Below are 22,363 nucleotides of genomic sequence, written 5' to 3' on the forward strand. Positions count from 1 at the left end.
ATCCGGACCGAGTCAGGAAGCCTCCTGAGAGACTAACTTATAATTAATTAATACAGCAATGTATATTATTTTGCATATAACATGTAATTAATAATTACTTAAAATATGATGTACTAGTTAGCTAGAAGGGGAGGAATTGTGGTATATGTGCCTTTAAGAGCCCGAGGTGTGCGTAATGCCGGTAATTGCCACTTGGGCTATATAAGCCTGTGTATTGTGTATATCCTTAAGAAACCCCCCCCCCAGACTTGCTTAGTAAATGCCTATGAACCAACTCCTGTCTTCAGTGTCTTTATCTACACACGGACACTACACCCCTCACCCAACTCCTCTTTCAGCCCTACTCTCCAAACCCCTCACCCCAACTCCTCTTTCACACCTACTCTCCAAACCCCTCACCCCAACTCCTCTTTCACCCCTACTCTCCAACCACCCTCACCCCAACTCCTCTTTCACCCCTACTCTCCAACCCCCTCACCCCAACTCCCCTTTCACCCCTACTCTCCAACCCCCTCACCCCAACTCCTCTTTCACCCCTACTCTCCAACCCCCTCACCCCAACTCCTCTTTCACCCCTACTCTCGAACCCCCTCACCCCAACTCCTCTTTCACCCCTACTCTCCAACCCCCCTCACCCCAACTCCTCTTTCACCCCTACTCTCCAACCCCCTCACCCCAACTCCTCTTTCAACCCTACTCTCCAACCCCCTCACCCCAACTCCTCTTTCACCCCTACTCTCCAACCCCCTCACCCCAACTCCTCTTTCAACCCTACTCTCCAACCCCCTCACCCCAACTCCTCTTTCACCCCTACTCTCCAAACCCCCCTCACCCCAACTCCTCTTTCACCCCTACTCTCCAACCCCCTCACCCCAACTCCTCTTTCACCCCTACTCTCCAACCCCCTCACCTCAACTCCTCTTTCACCCCTACTCTCCAACCCCTCACCCCAACTCCTCTTTCACCCCTACTCTCCAACTCCCCTCACCCCAACTGCTCTTTCACCCCTACTCTCCAACCCCCTCACCCCAACTCCTCTTTCACCCCTACTCTCCAACCACCCTCACCCCAACTCCTCTTTCACCCCTACTCTCCAACCCCCTCACCCCAACTCCTCTTTCACCCCTACTCTCCAACTCCCCTCACCCCAACTCCTCTTTCACCCCTACTCTCCAACCCCCTCACCCCAACTCCTCTTTCACCCCTACTCTCCAACCCCTCACCCCAACTCCTCTTTCACCCCTACTCTCCAACCCCCTCACCCCAACTCCTCTTTCACCCCTACTCTCCAACTCCCCTCACTCCAACTCCTCCTTCACCCCTACTCTCCAACCCCCCTCACCCCAACTCCTCTTTCACCACTACTCTCCAACCCCCTCACCCCAACTCCTCTTTCACCCCAACTCTCCAACCCCCCTCACCCCAACTCCTCTTTCACCACTACTCTCCAACCCCCTCACCCCAACTCCTCTTTCACCCCTACTCTCCAACCCCCCTCACCCCAACTCCTTTCACCCCTACTCTCCAACCCCCCTCACCCCAACTCCTCTTTCGCCACTACTCTCCAACCCCCCTCACCCCAACTCCTCTTTCACCACTACTCTCCAACCCCCCTCACCCCAACTCCTCTTTCACCCCTACTCTCCAACCCCCTCACCCCAACTCCTTTCACCCCTACTCTCCAAACCCCTTCACCCCAACTCCTCTTTCACCCCTACTCTCCAACCCCCTCACCCCAACTCCTTTCACCCGTACTCTCCAACCCCCCTCACCCCAACTCCTCTTTCACCCCTACTCTCCAACCCTCTCACCCCAACTCCTCTTTCACCCCTACTCTCCAGCCCTCTCACCCCAACTCCTCTTTCACCCCTACTCTCCAACCCCCTCACCCCAACTCCTCTTTCACCCCTACTCTCCAACCACCCTCACCCCAACTCCTCTTTCACCCCTACTCTCCAACCCCCTCACCCCAACTCCTCTTTCACCCCAACTCCTCTTTCACCCCTACTCTCCAACCCCCTCACCCCAACTCCTCTTTCACCCCTACTCTCCAACCCCTCACCCCAACTCCTCTTTCACCCCTACTCTGCAACCCCCTCACCCCAACTCCTCTTTCACCCCTACTCTCCAACTCCCCTCACTCCAACTCCTCCTTCACCCCTACTCTCCAACCCCCCTCACCCCAACTCCTCTTTCACCACTACTCTCCAACCCCCTCACCCCAACTCCTCTTTCACCCCAACTCTCCAACCCCCCTCACCCCAACTCCTCTTTCACCACTACTCTCCAACCCCCTCACCCCAACTCCTCTTTCACCCCTACTCTCCAACCCCCCTCACCCCAACTCCTTTCACCCCTACTCTCCAACCCCCCTCACCCCAACTCCTCTTTCACCACTACTCTCCAACCCCCCTCACCCCAACTCCTCTTTCACCACTACTCTCCAACCCCCCTCACCCCAACTCCTTTCACCCCTACTCTCCAACCCCCCTCACCCCAACTCCTTTCACCCCTACTCTCCAAACCCCTTCACCCCAACTCCTCTTTCACCCCTACTCTCCAACCCCCTCACCCCAACTCCTTTCACCCGTACTCTCCAACCCCCCTCACCCCAACTCCTCTTTCACCCCTACTCTCCAACCCTCTCACCCCAACTCCTCTTTCACCCCTACTCTCCAGCCCTCTCACCCCAACTCCTCTTTCACCCCTACTCTCCAACCCTCATCACCCCAACTCCTTTCACCCCTACTCTCGAACCCCTTTCACCCCAACTCCTTTCACCCCTACTCTCCAACACCCCTCACCCCAACTTCTCTTTCACCCCTACTCTCCAACCCCCTCACCACAACTCCTCTTTCACCCCTACTCCCGACTCTAGAAGATAGGAGCAGGAGTTGGCCTTTCAGCCCTTCGAGCCTTTTCTGCCATTTAATGAGATCATGGCTGATTATCCAAATTCCGTACCCTGTCCCTGCTTTCTCCCCATATCCCTTGCGCCCTTTAGCCTTAAGAAATATATCCAACTCCTTCTTGAATGTATTTAATGAATTGGCCTCTACTGCCTTCTGTGGTAGAGAATTCCACAGGTTCACCACTCTCTGGGTGAAGAAATTCCTCCTCATCTCTGTCCTAAATGGCTCACCCCTTATCCTTAGACTGTGACCGCTGGTTCTGGACTCCCCGGCCATCGGGAACATCCTTCCTGCATCTAGTCTGTCTAGTCCTGTTGGAATTTTATAAGTTTCAATGAGATCCCCTCTCATTATTCTAAACTCCAGCGAGTATTATCCCAATCGTCCCAATCTCTCCTCATACGTCATTCCTGCCATCCCAGGTATCAGCCTGGTGAATCTTCGCTGCTGATTGGACTTGTTTCCATTCCCGTTTCGAGGGAATTGCTGTACCAGACGGGAGGGGCAACATTTGGGGACTCTCGATTCTCCACCAGTTCCCATTCCCCTTCTTTCTGGTGGATACTGGAGGTGCCACTGTGTCTAACGTGCAAGTCAGTAAGAAATGTACCAAAGATGAATTTAGCATTAAAGTACAAGTTCATAATTTTATTGCAAACAAATTTCTGATGAGAGTCCCTGAATTAAGGGGCAAAATCAGAAAGCGGTTCTTAAAGGGACACTGCAGTCCCAACAAGTCAATCAGCCATATATCCAGAATATTAATAACCCCTATAACTGGGCTGGAGTTTAAAATCAGCAGAAACATACCCCAACTGTCAGAATGAACACGGTTCAGTCCTAGATACGATTAACAGCTGCAATAACAGCATAATCCAACCGCTGCCTCACTTGTGAACTTGCTGGTGTCTCAGCACGACGGATGACCGAGTGAATCCCTTCCCACATACAGAGCAGGTGAACGACCTCTCCCCAGTGTGAACTCGCTGGTGTCTCAGCAGGGTGGATGAATCAATGAATCCCTTCCCACATGTGGAGCAGGTGAACAGCCTCTCCCCTGTGTGAACTCGCTGGTGCGTCAGCAGCTGGGATGACTGAGGGAATCCCTTCCCACACACTGAGCAGGTGAACGGCCTCGCCCCCGTGTGAGTTTGTTGGTGTTTCTGCAGATATCTTGAGCTTTTAAAGCTCTTCTCACACTCAGAACATTTGAACGGTCTCTTTTCAGTGTGAACAAGTTGGTGTATCATGAGGTTGGTTAATCGACTGAATCCCTTCCCACACGTGAAGCAAGTGAACGTCTCCTCCCCAGTGTGAACTTGCTGGTGTCTCAGCAGGGTGGATGAATCAATGAGTCCCTTCCCACACGTGGAGCAGGTGAACGGCCTCTCCCCAGTGTGACTGCGCCCATGAATTTCCAGCTGGTACGGGTAATTGAATCCCTTCCCACAATCTCCACATTTCCACGGTTTCTCCATGGTGCGGGTGTCCTTGTGTCTCTCCGGGTTGGACGATCAGTTGAAGCCTCGTCCACACACACAACACGTGTACGGTTTCTCCCTGCTGTGAATGGTGCGATGTTTTTTCAGGCTGTGTAACTGGTTAAAGCTCTTTCTACAGTCAGTGCACTGGAACACTCTCACTCGGGTGTGTGTGTGTCTCGGTGCTTTTCCAGTCACACTGATGTTTGAAATCTTTTCCTGCAGACAGAACAAACATTTCTCCTTCCACAGTCAAAGGCCGATGATATTCAGGTCCTGATGAATCAAGTGACTTTGTCAGATTTTGATGTGATGTTTGGTTTGAGTTTCCCATCTGTAAATCCTCCCCTTCTAACACCCTGTAGAAGGAGTTTACAAAAGTCATCACTGTAAGTACAAGATAGAAATTCAGAACAGACAATTCTAGTTTCCTTGCAACAGTCTTTCCTCTCTTGTTCCCCAAATCATGTGATCCAATCAAACTGGAAGAAGCTAAAATAAGCAACAAAGTCCCAACAAAAGCAAAGGGATCCTTCCCAACTAAACCAGAATGTTGTTCCCAGTGTCTGAGAGACGCTCTGTACCCTGAGGTACCCACCGGTCGAGGAAGGTATCAAGTGAACCGGTGGACACCGCCTGCTCCCTCTCCAGGGCCACCCGGGCACGGACAAGACCGCGGGAGAGAGGCAGGCAGCCAGAGTGACCCCCCATGGGCCCCGCCCATCCTGGACCTACAAATTTCTGTTTTTGCCAGGCCCAAGAGCAGGTCCAGGAGAAGATCCTCCGACTTACCCATCCCCCTCCGCACCAGGCGGCCAAAGATTAGGAGCGTGGGGCTAAAGTGTAACCAAGAGTTGAGGAGCAGCCCCTTCAGGTAACTATACAGGGGCTGCAACCTCTCACACTGAGTATATAAACCTGCAAAGGAGTTAACCCTGTCAGCGGACAGCTGCCTTTTTTAATTCACCAAGCTACAACTTTTGTATTGCTGAATGAAATTTAAAGATATTGGACATTACTAACCCCACGGTGCGGAAGGAAAATTCTGATTTCACAAATGAGCCCTTTGGGCACTTTAGTGGAGCCACAATGGATTCACTGTTTTTGTGTCTTTTAAACAGGTGACCAGGGTTTTCCAGCCCGCATGAATATTGATTCCTTAACAAGAGATCCAGCAGCTTTAAGAATGTAAGAATCTATCTGCAGGCATTGCCAGACATTTAATAAATCCCAGCATGGTGACGATTTGGACGAAAGGCTTTGCCTGTCAAAGACTCAGACTTAACCCATTCAGGGTCAGGTGTTATTTCCCAAGACAGAGTGCTCGAGAAGGGGAGATATGGAAGTTACCTCCAAGCTAATTCCAAGCACTTGTGTCTCTAATATGAAACCAGCATATAAACCAGCAAGCCTGGGCATCACTTGTTTCTGAAATGGGAATTGATGAGACAAATTGATAAAAATAAAATTGATATAAGTTGCTGTTTCAAGCACTCAAGAAGGAAAAATTTACCTGAAGTTTAAGGGGATAGTCAAATTTTCATTAAAAGAAACTGGTGGAAAGCAGTCTAAGGCGGTCCTGCCAATTGCTGTGTATCAGGGAAGAAAGTTTTTGGGAAATAAAATTGAACATTGACGAAACCTGTCAGCCCAACATTACTGCAATGATAAAATGGACTCAGGCACAATACATCGGATTATTTTGGGAAATAAAAAGATCCTCTAAAATAAAGAATTAAAAAACCCAAAATGTGTTAATAACTGGGACCAAGTGGGAAGGTTTGATCTGTTTCCTATCTTTAATAGTGTATTGGACAGTGATATACCTATCAATTCCTCCAATAAAAGGCGAAGAGTTACGAAGGTGACTAAAGGTTTTTATTGACTAAATAACAGAGCCCACTCTCGTGGGTGATCCGATCCAAGCAGGAGGAATACCAGCCAGTCGCTCACCTTTATACCTGGCCTGGTGGGTGGAGCCAAGGCGGAGTCGGCAGTGGTCATCCCAGGTATAGCAGTGTGGCAAGAGGCGACCTCGTACCGTGATACAATAGTGGTCAGTGATACAGTTATAACGAACAGTGGTGAACAGTGCTAACTACTAACAGTGATACGATAGTGAACGTGGTTTACCACAGACAGTAAAGTTCCTCCAGGGCTCATGAATGAGATAGAATGGTAATTAATGGGATGTGTAAAATGGAATGAGGGGAAGTGATTGAAATATTTCCTGTTTCTGTCTGACATCCTCATTCACCACCAAATGGAAATCATTTCCTCAGTTGAATTGGAATAAATCACCTGTGTACGATTCACCGAAAGGTCTCAATCTGGGATTAATGAACAGTCTCAGGAAAGGCAGGAAAGTGCAGTTGAAAATAGTCAATTGATAGTTTTCTCTTGGAGAGGTTTGTGTCCTTGCCTGTGAACTTTGTAAGAAAACTTCATTTGATAGACTGGCCACTACCCGAGACATCGGGACCATACAGTGGGAGATGAGCAAAGATCTCCAGGCACCTCACCATCTTTTGATGAGATCACCTGAAAGCCCATGAATGGTTCGTATCGGATGGCGCGTGTGTGGGCAGATGAGATTTGTTACATAGGAAGCAATTAGCATGCGGAAATGCGTGCTGAATTTGCACTGAAGAATGGGTCTCAGACATATTCAGTTACTTGGCAACAGCACGACATGAAATGGTTAATGTGGCTCAGGAGAGTGAGATAACTTTTAAAGCACTGACACATACTCCATCGAGAAACTATCTAATTCATGAAACAATCAGGATAGAGTTAAAGACTCTGGTACCTGTCAAAGGGATTGAAACTGAAGTTGAAGTGGAGAGCGACATAGAATTTGGATTGGGACAATTGAGGGCTAGAGAGAGATCATACTTAGTAAGAATTATCCACAAGATGTATACCCAAGGCATATTACACTAGTTTAAAAGCATGATTATTCAAGAATCGACGTGCATTGACTAACAGTTCCATAATACACACTTAAACCTACAACTAATAATGCTTATTTCATTTCATCCATGTTAGCTAGTGGGAATCTGAAATGGAGATTTCTCAGGATTCTTACACCCGAGAGACAGAGAGAGAGAGAGACAAGAGACACAGGGTGCAGCCTGCTCACAGCTGCGCTTCTACCGAGTATAAGTGGTAATATAAGTCTCAATTATTCTCTGTAAACTGCTGCTCGAATACTGTAATGTATTAAGTCTTGCTTGTGCTGAATAAAGTTAAATCACTGTCCCCAATACGGGTCAACCTCGAATCATTCGGAACCGGGGTCCCTCTGGGATCTTACACCATGCACGTGCTTCCCTGGTCCTTCTAGGAGGTGGAGGTCACGGGTTAGGCAGGTTCTGTCAAAGAAGCCTTATCAAGTTGCAGATGTTTGAAGTCCCTCTCCATCGCCTCTCCCACCTCTCTCTCTCCTCCCATAGAGGCCAGAGTCTTGTGTAGGCCCAGACCAGCAGGTGGTTTCCCTTCCCTGAAGGACATTAGTGAACCAGTTGGGTTTTACGACAATCTGGCAGCTTTCATGGTCACTTGTTTCTGCTGCCGGCCCCACAAATGACCAGATTCATTCTCAATTTCACAGCCTATCTTTGTCTTTTTGTGGGTTCTCTCTCATGCTCCCTTTTTCCTGTTTTAAAGGCGTGTAAGAATTGTGTCCCAGCCGCTCTCTGCCATGGTTCAGAGCTCCTAGGCACAGAACAGAAGGCTCCTTTAGAACTGTGTTCAGGTTCTTTTTAAATTTGTTTATGGGATGTGGGCATCGCTGGCAAATCCAGCATTTATTGCCCATCCTTAGTTGCCCTTGAGAAGTGGGTGGTGAGCCACCTTCTTGAACCACTGCACTCCATGTGGTGAAGGTGCTCCCACAGTGCCGTTAAGGAGTTCCAGGATTTTGACCCAGCAACGATGAAGGATCAGCGATATATTTCCATGACCGGATGATGTGTGACTTGGAGGGGAGCTTGGAGTGGTGGTGTTCCCATGCACCTGCTGCCCTTGTCCTAGGTGGTGGAGGTCGCGGGTTTGGGAGGTACTGTCGCAGGATCAGGAAGAACAACGGTGAAGGCTGGAAACGTGCTGTTGAATCGGAGATTGGTGTAAAACCGCAATCTGTTCCTGACTGAAAGTGAAACAGGTTTAAGTTTCCAGTCTAAAAATGACTGGTAATTATTCTACGAAGTTTTAACATGTTTGTGTGACAGTCCTGAGACTACCATTTTAAGTCAGACATTAACTCATTTAACATAAACCCATTTAAAATAAATTGGTTAAAGTCTGCATTAAAATAGCAGACAGAGGAGTTCACAGGAGCCTGTTAACTGCTGGTACAATTATACAACAGACATTTGATTTCCAGATAAAGAAGGACCGATGGGTTTCCAGCTCAGACGGGTAATTGAATCCCTTCCCACAGTCCCGACATTTCCACGGTTTCTCCATGGTGTGGGTGTCCTTGTGTCTCTCTAGGTTGGATGATCAGTTGAAGCCTCGTCCACACACACAACACGTGTACGGTCTCTCCCCGCTGTGAATGGTGCGATGTTTTTTCAGGCTGTGTAACTGGTTAAAGCTCTTTCCACAGCCAGTGCACTGGAACACTCTCACTCGGGTGTGTGTGTCTCGCTGCTTTACGAGTCACACTGATGTTTGTCTGTTCTGTCTGTAGGAAAAGATTTCAAACATTTCTCCTTCCACACTCAGAGGTCAGTGATATTCGGGTCCTGATGAATGGAGGGACTTTGTCAGATCTTGATGTTTGGTTTGAGTTTGCGGTGTGTAAATGTTGCCCTTCTCACAGCCTGTAAAAGGAGTTTACAAAAGCCATCGCTGTGAGGCCAGGATAGAAATTGACAAGATTCTCTCCTCCTGGTTCCTGGCCAAGGGGGCCGCGCACACACCCTGCTGCCCCCTGAGCCTCTCAAGATGGCGGCCATTACCCCGGGCCTGTCACCGGGAGAAAGCCCCGCAGCTGCCGCCCCGCTCGGGGCAAACGCCCGGCCTGGAGCCTCTTGTTCGGGGCCTGAGGCCCACCCCGGGTGTTTGTGAAGCGGATAATGTTGAGTGTTTTAATAATGGGGCCTGGAGCTGCACTCGGGGTGTGAGCAGCCCGCGTCCCCCCGGGGTTCATTAACCCACTCCCTGAGCTCGGGGTGTGAGCGTCCCGCGTCCCCCCGGGGTTCATGAACCCGCTCCCTGAGCTCGGGGTGTGAGCGGCCCGCGTCCCCCCGGGGTTCATGAACCCGCTCCCTGAGCTCGGGGTGTGAGCGGCCCGCGTCCCCCCGGGGTTCATGAACCCGCTCCCTGAGCTCGGGGTGTGAGCGTCCCGCGTCCCCCCGGGGTTCATGAACCCGCTCCCTGACCTCTCACCTGATGTGTCAGCGGCTGCTGCCAAGGTCCGCGGATGCTCTGCTCACCTTCTTTTGTTCCGGTTTAAAGTTCAAGCCCCGCCCCTCACACACTCCGATTGGTTGGAGGAGCCGCCGCCCGCTCGGTCCTCCGGTCCCGTCCCGCTCTTTCTATTGGTCCGGAGCTCCCGTCAATCACCCGGGCAGTGTGAGCTGAGCATGCGCGGGCCTTGGCAGCAGCCGCTGACACGTCAGGTGAGAGAGCTCAGGGAGCGGGTTCATGAACCCCAGGGGGGACGCGGGCCGCTCACACCCCGAGCTCAGGGAGCGGGTTCATGAACCCCGGGGGGACGCGGACCACTCACACCCCGAGCTCAGGGAGCGGGTTAACTAACTGGCTCCTCGTGTCGTTACTGAAGATGATTGGTTGTTGCACTGGATGCTTGTCTACCCTTGAAAGATTCATTGACAGCAGTCTTGCAATATGGGTCATTGAATTGCGTGATGGAGAGCTATTGAAAATATAGTCAATGCCTGCAGATATAAACTATCTTTGTATGATGTTGACTTACTGGCCTTTTGCTCGTGGTCTGTGGAGTTGGAATGATGACCAAACCTAAATCCACTGTTCTGATCCAGTGAGATTTCTGCTTGACCATCTGTCCACCTTGTGCGTAAACAACACTGAAGTTTGGTTAACTGGCATTGGGCTAGATTTGCAATTCTTGTGCAAGAGGTGAAACTTGTATAGAATGTTTTGTGCTGCTACCTTTTGTAATTCTTCTACACCAGTATGACAATGTAATGGTTGACTGTAGACTTGTGAACAACATAAATAAATACATAAAGCAAAAACATAAAATAAAATGAACCTCGGGGGGACGCGGGCTGCTCACACCCCGAGTGCGGCCCCAGGACCCATTTTAAAACACTCAACATTATCCGCCCGCCGCTTCCCGGTTTCTCCCGATTCGCTCAGCAAAGGGGCCTCGCACCAAACTCCGGGACAGACAGGAAATCAGGGCGCGTCTGTAAATGGAGGAGAAATGGGGACTGGTCAGGGAGTGTCTGTAAATGGAGGAGAAATGGTGACTGCTCAGGGAGCGTCTGTAAATGGAGGAGAAATGGTGACTGGTCAGGGAGCGTCTGTAAATGGAGGAGAAATGGTGGCTGGTCAGGGAGCGTCTGTAAATGAAGCAGAAATGGTGACTGGTCAGGGAGCGTCTGTAATTAAAGGAGAAATTATTCATTATTTTGGGGCTTGGTTTGTGTGAATAAATATATCACTAATTTCAATTAGACTCTTTTCCGTGACCCAGCTCCTGTAAATACTGGTTGGAAAGGGGCCAGACTCTCAGGAGGCTCCACAACACTGGCTGCTCCTGCGTAAGTGATCTCCCATTAGATTAATGTGTGTCTGCTGCGTGTGTGTTTAACAAAGTGCCCAAAGCTGTTCATAAGGTGGGGAACCAGTGAATGTAGAACTGAACCCAGCCAGAGTCAGCACCTTCATGGGAGGAGAGGGAGTGGAACAAGTGAGTGTAGAACTGAACCCAGCCAGAGTCAGCACCTTCAGGGGAGAAGAGGGAGGGGAACCAGTGAGTGTAGAACTGAACTCAGCCAGAGTCAGCACCTTCAGGGGAGGAGAGAGAGGGGAAGCAGTGAGTGTAGAACTGAACCCAGCCAGAGTCAGCACCTTCAGGGGAGGAGGGGGAGGGGAACCAGTGAGTGTAGAACTGTACCCAGCCAGAGTCAGCACCTTCAGGGGAGGAGAGGGAGTGGAACCAGTGAGTGCAGAACTGAACCCAGCCAGAGTCAACACCTTCAGGGGAGGAGAGAGAGGGGAACCAGTGAGTGTAGAACTGCACCCAGCCAGAGTCAGCACCTTCAGGGGAGGAGAGGGAGAGGAACCAGTGAGTGTAGAACTGAACCCAGCCTAGGCACTTTGCAGCCTTCCGGACTCAATATCGAGTTCAACAATTTCAGATCCTAACCTCGGCCCCTGTTACTTTTTTCCATATAATTTTTTCCACCCCTTTGTTTTGGGTCCTCCTTTCCCCCCCCCCCCTCCTTTCCTTTTGTTTCTCTCTCTCACCTGGCAGCTGTCTCTTACCTGCCAGTACACTTCACCCCTAATCTCAGCTGCCTTTTGTCTCCACTGGCCTGTTACCATCTCGTCTGGCTTCGAATACCTTTTATTGTCTCTTTTGTTCAATCGCAGCCTTGCCTTCGATCTATTTTCTGTTCTTTCCAGTTTTGAAGAAGGGTTTCTGTTGTATCCGTGTGTTAATGAAGACCCGGAAAGCAGGAGTTGATTTAACAAGTGTTTACTGAACAAAGTCTGGAGGTGAACTAAACTATACAAGACGCTATACAGGCTTATATACCTGAGTGGTCACTACCGGTACTACAGTACACAGGGGCTTCAAAAAAACATAGTTCCTCTTAAAGGTACATACACCACAATTCCTCCCCTTTTAGATAAATAGTACATAACATTTTAAGTAATCATTAATTAACATTTTTACAAGAACAATAATCTACACATTTGCTGAAGTTAATCAATTACAAATTCAGTCTCTCTGGAGGCTTCCTGACTCGGTCCGGATAACGCCTCGGTGGTGTAGTAGGTTTCGGTGGTGTAGTAGGTTCTTTTGGCAAGGTCGATTCGGCTTGAATGCCAGTGTCGGGTTCATCTGGCTCCAGTATCACCGGATCGGAGGTAGATACTATGGGTATCTCTGCTTCATCATTAGGCGTATAGAGTTGTGGTGTAGGTTGTCCCTTTTCGGATGACTCTATGATCTGGTCAGCATGGCGCCTTATTATGCTTTCTCCAATGTCCACGGTATACATCAGCGGTCCTAGTCGTGTGCAAATAGTTCCAGGCTGCCATTTCTCGGTACGGTAGTCCCGGGCCAAAACTTGTTGACCTATCTGGAAGGTTCTAGTTGGCCTTTCATTCATGCCTTGAAATTGCCGGTTCTCCACGTCCCTTCTGATGTTTGGCTTGATCAAATCCAGCCGGCATCTTAGTCTTCTATTGAAAAACATCATGGCGGGGGTTTGGTTTGTAACCACATGTGTTGCATTCCTGTACGCAAACAAGAAGTTATCTACCTTGTGTTGTAGATTTATGTCTTCATTACCCATGGCCTTTATGGCCTTCTTGAAGGTCTGGACAAACCTTTCAGCTAATCCATTGGTGGCGGGATGGTATGGGGCGGACGTGTAGTGCTTAACCCCATTGTTTTTTAAGAACTTCCTGAATTCTTCGGATACAAATTGCGGTCCATTATCAGAACAGATCTGTTCAGGCAGCCCATTCCTGGCGAATATGGTCCTTAATACTGTGATGGTTTTTTCCGCGGTGGTGGAGGACATCTTTATTAGCTCCGGCCACTTAAGAACATTGAGTCCATAAATGGACCAGCAAAGTCGATATGTACCCTTTGCCAGGGAGATGAGGGCCACTCCCATGGATGTAGAGGGGTTTGTGGTGGGGCGTTTTGGACCTTCTGGCATCCTAGACAGCTCTTGGTCATTTCTTCGATGTCTCCATCGATACCTGGCCACCACACAAATGCTCTGGCTAAGTTCTTCATTTTCACTCCACCCAGATGCCCCTCGTGAAGCTCCTTTAGCGCTTTATCCTGGAGTTTGGGTGGAATCACCACTCTGGATCCACACATCAAGGTTCCTCGGCACACTGACAGCTGTTCTCTTCTTTGCGAGAATGCTGGTAACAGTGGTTCGCCATGTGCTGGCCATCCCTTCACCATTAAATCGTAGACTCGTGAGAGAGTCGGGTCATTTCTCGTTTCTTTTTCAATGGTAGAATTTGTCACTGGTAGACATTCAACTATAGTCGAGTGGAACATCTCCACTGGGTCCACTGTAGGTGCCTCTTCTACCGTTGGCAATGGTAGGCGCGATAAACCGTCAGCAATCCCATGCTGTTTTGTTCCTTTGTATTCTATGTCATATTGGTGTGCCCCTAGGAAAAGGGACCACCTCTGTAGCCTTTGCGCTGTCATAATGGGAATGCCCTTTTTAGGGTTGAATATGGAGACGAGGGGTTGATGGTCAGTCAACAAGGTAATTTTTTGTCCGTGTAGGGAATGGTTGAATTTCTTCACCCCCCACACCAGGCTGTGTGCCTCCCTGTCGATCTGGGCATAGTTACGCTCAGCTGAGTTCAATGAACGTGACGCAAAAGCTATCGGCCGCTCTGAGCCATCAGGGAATTTATGCGATAATACCGCTCCCACGCCGTAAGGGAATGCATCGCACGCCAGTCTGATTGGCAGTGATGCGTTGTAATGAGCCAACACTTCGTTGGACGTGATCAAGCCTTTGCATTTATGGAAGACACGTTTACAGTCTTCGCTCCATTTCCAAATTACTCCCGTTTGTAGCAGTGCGTTAAGAGGGTGCAGAACCATTGACAAGTTCGGTAAAAATTTATGAAAGTAATTTATTAATCCCAGGAACGACCTTAATTGTGAGACATTTTCAGGCGCTGGGGCTTTTACGACCGCTTCAATTTTTTCAGGTGATTTATGCGACCCTTCTTCGTTAATGACATGGCCACAATATGATATTTGTTTCTGGAAAAATTCGCACTTGGGGCGATTTGCTCGTAGGCCCCATTCTCTCAGCCTCGTGAGCACCTGCTCCAAATTGGCAAGGTGCTGGTTGTCATTTTCTCCTGTTACAAGAATGTCGTCTTGGTAGCATTGAGTCCCTGGAATCCCTTGCAGTACTTGCTCCATAGCTCTTTGCCAGATAGCTGGAGCTGATGCTACTCCGAAAACTAGCCGATTGTACTGGTACAGGCCTTTGTGTGTGTTTCTCGTGAGATACTTTTTAGAGGTCTCCTCAGCCTCCATCTGTAGATATGCCTGTGCCAAGTCAATTTTGGTGAAACGTTTCCCTCCGGATAGTGAGGCGAAAATATCTTCTATCCTCGGAAGAGGATACTGTACCGTATGAAGAACCGGGTTTACAGTCACCTTGAAGTCCCCACAGATGCAAATTTTTCTCTGTTCTTCAGATTTATCATTATTCAACGTTTTCTTCATGACCGGAATGATGGGTGTTGCCCACTCGCTCCAATCTACCTTGGATAACACGCCTGCTTTTTCCAAATTCTCCAGCTCTGCCTCGACTGCTGGACGAATTGCGTATGGCACCGGCCTTGCCTTAAAAAACTTGGGAATTGCCGTATCTTCTACTTTTATTGAGGCGGTGGTGCCTTTCAGGGTTCCCTGTTCCTGTTGAAACACTTCTTTGGCGTTAGCCAAGATTTCTTTTAATCGTCCCGGGATGATGTCATCATCATTTTTTTTCTTACTGGTCACCGTCTGTGCCTGAATGGAGTGCCAGTCCAAACGTATCTTTCTGATCCATTTACGTCCCAACAATGGTGGACCACCATCTTGCAGAACGTATAAATATAACTTCGGTATTTCCTTGCCATTGTATACAACAGGCACCCTTATTTTCCCTCTGGGGTATACTTTCTGCCCTGTATATGTCTTCAAGATAATGGATGTGTCTTTCAAAGGTATATGCGGAAATAGCCGCTCGTAATCCCGTCGACTTATGATGACGGTCAGAGCTGATCCTGTATCTAGCTCCATTTTAACTGGGGACCCCGCTATTGTGAGGGTAACCCAAATGGTCTGGTAATCTTCTTTGGCAATTACATTATGTAATTTGAGACAGCTTAGTCTCTTGTTTCCGGAGTCGCTATCGCTCTTCTGGTCTTCGGAGCTGCTGTCCATCATCATTTGTACCTTCCTGTACTTTTCCTTATTGACCTTTTTACTGTCAGCGGATTTTTTTCCAGATCGGCATACACGTGCAATGTGTCCCATCTTTCCGCATTGCCTGCATGCTTTGTCCTTGAACCAGCAGTCCCTCTGGTCATGGGTGGATCTGCCGCAGCGATAACATCTCTCGAAACCCCGTGTCATTTCATGGGTGCCGAAGTCCTGTGGCTTTTGCTGTATCTCTGCAGCTCCTCTTGCTGCTTCGTATGATACAGCCACACTGAAAGCCTTGTCCAGTGTCAAATCTTTCTCAGAAAGTAGTCTTTTCTGTGTTCCTTCGCTTAGGAGACCACAGACGAATTTGTCTCGTAGAGAATTTGCCAGTCCTGCCCCGAATTGGCAGTGCTTAGACAGCTTTCGTAATTCGGTGAGGTAATCAGCATTACTTTCATTCTTGTGCTGATTCCTCCTGAAGAATTTGAATCGTTCCGCTATCAGCAGCGGTGTTGGGTTTAAGTGCTCCTGTAGGGTATCAACAATCTCCTTAAAATTCTTGTCCATCGGTTTGGCTGGAGTGATCAAGTTTCTTAACAGCCCGTATGTCCTTGCGCCCATCAGATTTAGAAGTACCGATGCCTTTTTATCATCCGCTACTTCATTCGCCTTGCAATATACCTCCACTCTTTCCACATATGTGGTCCAACCCTCTATATCACTATCGAAAGCAGTAATATTGCCAGTCTGAGGCATCCTGAAAATCAAAAGTGGCGCCTTCCGCGCTTTCTCTTCTTCCCTGTCGAGTCAAGATGGCGCCTCCCGTGCTTTCCCGCCGCTGCCGCTGCTGCCAACGCTGTTCTCCGCGGTTTTTAATTACATATATATTTTTAAACAGTTTCTGCGTCACTCCGTCGGACTCTCTGGGACTTTCCCCTCCCTTTGCTTGGTCCGAACGCCGACCTGCTTTGCAGCACCGGCCGTGTCCTGAGTGCTCCACCCTCTCTCTCTCTTTGCTTCTGCCTTACGACTCGCTGACCGGCCCCGCTGCAGAGCTACCCGATCGAGCCGCAGCCCGCCGCCCAGGAAGGATTAGTGCAGTACCTGCCACCAGCCCGTTTAGCTGGTGAAACCACAGTTTTTTTTCTTCTTTTTTTTTCTTCGACCTTCGTCTGAGGAATCGATCTCCTTGAGGTGCTGCCGAATTGCAGGTAAGTTCATTTCTAACTCGTCGCCACTGTTGTATCCGTGTGTTAATGAAGACCCGGAAAGCAGGAGTTGATTTAACAAGTGTTTACTAAACAAAGTCTGGAGGTGAACTAAACTATACAAGACGCTATACAGGCTTATATACCCGAGTGGTTACTACCGGTACTACAGTACACAGGGGCTTCAAAAAAACATCGTTCCTCTTAAAGGTACATACACCACAGTTTCAACCCGAAACGTCAACTCAAATTTCTGTCCACGGATGTTGCCTGACCTGCTGAGTTTTTCCTGCATTTTCTGTTGTTATTTCAGTCTGTCTTTAACTATTTATTGTACTACCAATAACATACAAACGTCAATGCACTATTCCCTTATAACTCCAAACGATACCAACATACACCGTTCCCTTTAACTATTTATTTTCTCACACCACTCACCCCGGCGATCAAGTGGAGGAGTCTGTTTCCATCTGTATGGGTGATCAAACCCTCCGCAGTTTTCCTCACAAGTTGCCCTGTTCCCTTTCTAAACACCCTTTTATAATACAAAAGATCAAAGCCCGTGACAATAGATTGACACAAACCCTTCCCCTTTTGATTGTACCATCTTAATCTTGTTTTTCTGCCATTCTGTTCAATTTCAAACCATACAATAAAAAAAGGAAATGTCTTCATCCTGGAAAAACTCAGCAGGTCAGGCAACATCCGTGGAGAGAAATTTGAGTTGACGTTTCGGGTCAAAACCCTTTTTCAAAACTGGAAAGGAAATAAAATAGATCGAAGGCAGGGCTGCGATCGAACAAAAGAAGTAAAAGAGACATTAAAAGGTATTCAAAACCGGTCGCCTGTCATTTTAATTCACCGCTCCATTCCCACTCGGACCTCACCATCCTTGGCCTCTTGCATTGTTCTGCGGAAGCTCAACGTAAACTCGAGGAACATCACCTCATCTTCCGATTAGGCACTTTGCAGCCTTCCGGACTCAATATCGAGTTCAACAATCTCAGATCATAACCTCGGCCCCTATTACTTTTTTACTTTTTTTTCCACCCCTTTGTTTTGGGCCCTCCTTTCCCCCCCCCCCCTTTCCTTTTGTTTCTCTCTCCCACCTGGCAGCTGTCTCTTATCCTGCCAGTACACTTCACACCTAATCTCAGCTGCCTTTTGTCTCCACTGGCCTGTTACCATCTCGTCTGGTTTTGAATACCTTTTAATGTCTCTTTTACTTCTTTTGTTCAATCGCAGCCCTGCCTTCGATCTATTTTATTTCCTTTCCAGTTTTGAAAAAGGGTTTTGACCCGAAACGTCAACTCAAATTTCTCTCCACGGATGTTGCCTGACCAGCTGAGTTTTTCCAGCATTTTTTGTTGTTATTTCGGATTTCCAGCATCTGCAGTATTTTGCTATCATACTAATGTCTTCATCCTGTTGGATGTTCGACCATTATCACACACAGAAATGTCTTGATTCAACAGTTCCTTGCTTATCATCAGTTTGAAAGGTTCGTCTTCTTAGGCAGTCCCTCGGAACCGAGGATGACTTGCTTCCACACTAAAGGTTAGTGAATGGGTTTCAATCCAGCAACAATCCTGGAATTAACATTTCCAAAAGATGTTGCAGACTTGGTGGAGCCAATTGTAAGTCTGGTTAACAGCTGGAGCGAGGAGTTTCGCTGGACAGGACCGTCAGTTGAATTTACACAAACACAGGCCATTGTGTGGTTCGATTGTTCCAGCCACTTCCTTGATTAGCATATTCATGAAGTAAAAGGAGTCGTGTCTGGTTCTTATGCTGTTTAATCCAGAGCGTGTATTACACGTTCCCTTAAAAGTCTCGCTGGTTCCTCAGTTGATGCTGGGATACGAAGTTTGGTCAGTTTCTTATGATTGGTCAATTTCACAAAACTGCCTTTACAGACCAGCCGTTTGACCCTTTAATGTTGGTATCATTTGAGTTGAATGCGTTCTTGCTGCAGGAACTGGCTGCACTCTGAGATTCTTGTACGAGGACACCTAAATCTTTCTAAACACCAACATTTAATACAATAGCAAAATACTGCGGATGCTGGGAATCTGAAATAACAACAGAAAATGCTGGAAAAACTCAGCAGGCCAGGCAGCATCTGTGGAGAGAGAAACAGAGTTAATGTTTCAGGTCCAATATTTAATAGTTTCTCACCTTAACAATATTCTGTTTTCCTATTCTTCCTACCAAAGTGAATAACCTCACATTTCCCCACATTACACTCCATCTGCCACCTTACTGCCCACTCACTCAGTCTATCTATATCCCTTTCCAGAGTCTTTGTGTTCTCACAGCTTACTGTCCCACCTAGCTTTGTATCATCAGCAAACTTGGATACATTACACTCGGTCCCTTCATCTAGGTCATTAATATAGATTGTAAATAGCTGAGGCCCCAACACTGATCCTTGCGGCACCTCACTAGTTACAGCCTGCCAACTGGAAAATGACCCATTTCTCCCTACTCTCAGTTTTCTGTCCGTTAACCATTCCTCTCTCCATGATAATACATTACCCCCAACCCCATACGTAACAACCTTTTATGTGATACCTTACCGAATGCCTTTCGGAAATCCAACTACATCCACCGGTTCCCCTTTATCTACCCTGCTAGTTACATCCTCAAAAAACTCTAATAAATTTGTCAAACACAATTTCCTTTTTATAAAACCATGTTGACTCTGCCTAAATCATATTATCATTTTCTAAGTGCCCTGTTCCACTTCCTTAATAATGGATTGCAGCATTTTCCCGAGGACTGATGTCAGGCTAACTGGCCCTGTAGATCCCTGTTTTCTCTCTCCCTCCTTTCTGGAATAGCGGGGTTACATTTGCTGCCTTCCAACCCACGAGGACCTTTCCAGAATCCAGTGAATCTTGGAAGATCACGACCAATGCATCCACTATCTCCGCAGCCACCTCTTTTAGAACCCTCGGATGTAGGCCGTCAGGTCCAGGGGATTTGTCGGCTTTTAGTCCTGTTAGTTTCTCAAGTACTTTTTCTCGACTGATATGAATTACTTTAAGTTCCTCGCTCTCATTAGCCCCTTGGTTCCCACTATTTCTGGAATCTCAACCTTCTCCAGTGTAGCTCATGCGGCTCCAGCTCACGCAGCCTAAGCCTGGGCTGTCCGCAGTGCGGCCGCAACATGCCCGTAGACTTGCACGAGTTGTCGGGACCTCTCGTCCTGACCGAGGTGGACGAGAAGCCTGTGCAGCCCCTCCGTGTCAAGTATGACAACGTGGACAGAGATGTGCTGGGTAAAGTGCTGAGCCCGGCCCAGGTACTGACTGCAGCTGAGAGCTGAACACACAGGAACCGCTCCAGTGCCTGGAGCCAGCAACAAGAGGCAACAAAAGCAAGGAAGGCACAGAGTACAAAAGCAAGGGAGTTATGATGAACCTTCATAAGCACTGGTTCGGCCTCAACTGGAGTATTGTGTCCAATTCTGGGCACCGCACTTCAGGAAGGATGTGAAGGCCTTAGAGGGGGTGCAGAAAAGATTTACGAGAATGGTTCCAGGGATGAGGGACTTCAGTTACGTGGATAGACTGGAGAAGCTGGGGTTGTTCTCCTTAGAGCAGAGAAGGTTGGGAGGAGATTTGATGGAGGTGTTCAAAATCATGAGGTGTCTGGACAGAGTAGATAGAGAGAAACTGTTCCCATTGGCGGAAGGGTCGAGAACCAGAGGACACAGATTTAAGGTGATTGGCAGAAGAACCAAAAGCGACATGAGGAAAAACTTTTTTATGCAGCGAGTGGTTAGGATCTGGAATACACTGCCTGAAAGGGTGGTGGAGGCAGATTCAATCTTGGCTTTCAAAAGGGAATTGGATAAGTACCTGAAGGAAAGACATTTGCAGGGTTACGGGGAAAGGGAGGAGAGTGGGAGTGGCTGAAATGGTCTTGCAGAGAGCCGGCACGGGCTTGACGGGCCGAATGGCCTCCTTCTGTGCTGTAACCATTCTATGATTCTATAAAATATTAGAAAGTTTGTGCCACAGAATCACGGGGTTTATCTGCTTCTATTGATGAATTTTAAAAGTCTCTATTAAAACCTGAGCCAGTGTGTTGTGAGGCAAAGAGCCTTGTGTCCAATAAGGGGAATAAAGGCCCACAGCCTCCCCTGGCCCCGGGCCCTGAACAAGGGACTGGAGAAACTCGCCCTGCGGATCAGACAATCAGCCGGCGCTAGTCCCGCCCCTCGGGTGCCACGATTGGTTGGAGGACCCGCCGCCGGCTCGCTCCTCCAGCCCCGCCCCGCTCCCTCTGTATTGGTCGGCAGCTCCCGTCAATCAGGCCGTGAGCCCGGGTCACGTGTCCCCGAGGAGATCACGAGCTCCGTCCAACTGACGCCGCTCGGTCCAGGGTCTCGCGGACTCTCAGGTTTTTCTATTTCACTTTATTCTCTCCCGATCCACCCCTCACCCTCACCCCGCGCGATTCTCCACCCAATCCGAGCGGAGAAAACTCACTTTGCGTCACCGATCGCAACTCTGTAACCAACACCAAGGCCTTTCCCCGGAATGCCCCGCGTAAGACAGGATCCGAGTGCGCAGGCGCAGCTCCGAGTGGGGGAGGGGTTTGGTGTCCTCTGGGCATGCACGGTTATTACCCTTGGTGACCGGGAGGGGGCGCTGTGCCGGACTCGGCCCAAACCACCGCTCCCGTGTACGCCCCTCGAGCCTGCTCCACCATTAAATGAGATCATGGCTGATCTTCTGCCTCAACTCCATTCACCGGCCCTATCGCCATATCCCTTGATGCCCTTACTAGTCAGGAATCTAGCGACTTCTGTTTTGAATATACCCAATGACTGAGCCTCCACAGCCCTCTGGGATAGAGAATTCCAAAGATTCACCACCCTCTGTGTGAAAAAATTTCTTCTCATCTCAGTCCTGAATGGCCGACCCTTTATCCTGAGGCTGTGGCCCCTGGTTCTAGACTCCCCAGCCAAGGGAAACATTCTCCCAGCATCCACCCTATCAAGCCCTGTAATAATTTTGTATGCTTCAATGAGATCCCCTCTCATTCTTCTGAATTAAAGAGAATACAGGCCTAGTTTATGTAGTGTCCGCGTAGCAATAATACACGGACTGCAGGAGAACAATAATAACAGGTATTTACTGAACAGAGGGTAAGTTTAAACTGCAAGTACAGAAGCCTGCTATGGCTTTATATACAGGTGTGGTCACTGCCGGTACTACAGTATAAAGTCAGTTCTCTCTTAAAGGTACATACACAACAATTCCTCCCCTTTTAGATAAACAGTACATAACATTCATTTAACAATTAAATAATAACTAATTACAATTACAATTTTCTCTGGACTATATACATCAACTGAAATAATCATTTATAAGTTCAGTCTTTGAGGAGGCTTCCTGATCCTGACTGGATAGCGCCTTTCTCGAGTATCCTGTTCTTGCGGCGGAGTCGACTCTGGCTCATTGGCATTGGTTGGTTCGTCAGCTTCCAATACCACTGATTCTGAGGTAGACGCAATCTGTACTTCGGGTTCATTACCAGGTGCACATGCTAGTGTTTTGGGTTTGGCTTGTTCCTGTGACTCTAGAATCTGGTCAGCATGGC

General features: G+C 48.5%; 2 protein-coding genes across 3 annotated transcripts in view; one reads left to right on the forward strand and one right to left on the reverse strand.

Annotated features, from left to right (window-relative positions):
* LOC147118582 (uncharacterized) overlaps positions 1–22,363 on the forward strand; it is a 50,182-nt gene that overhangs the window by 17,297 nt on the left and 10,522 nt on the right. Inside the window, exon 3 of the mRNA XM_085983939.1 lies at positions 19,857–20,036. Coding sequence (XP_085840065.1) covers positions 19,857–20,036 — 180 coding nt within the window. The remainder of the gene's footprint in view (positions 1–19,856; positions 20,037–22,363) is intronic.
* On the reverse strand, positions 3,533–9,529 carry LOC147118583 (uncharacterized). 2 transcript variants are annotated; one of them, XM_085984487.1, is made up of 2 exons: positions 7,710–9,529; positions 3,533–4,752 (listed from the first exon to the last, which is right to left on the reverse strand). In XM_085984487.1, exon 2 carries the CDS (start codon positions 4,388–4,390, stop codon positions 3,800–3,802), a length of 591 nt encoding a protein of 196 aa, XP_085840613.1. In that variant the 5' UTR covers positions 4,391–4,752; positions 7,710–9,529; the 3' UTR covers positions 3,533–3,799. The 2 variants fall into 2 exon arrangements, with proteins under 2 accessions (XP_085840613.1, XP_085840612.1); XM_085984486.1 differs by having other exon boundaries at positions 6,347–9,529.

This window comes from Somniosus microcephalus, chromosome 4, assembly GCF_052327205.1.
Source record: "Somniosus microcephalus isolate GS21.2 chromosome 4, FLI_Smic_1.0, whole genome shotgun sequence".
In the NCBI taxonomy this organism is placed as follows: domain Eukaryota; kingdom Metazoa; phylum Chordata; class Chondrichthyes; order Squaliformes; family Somniosidae; genus Somniosus; species Somniosus microcephalus.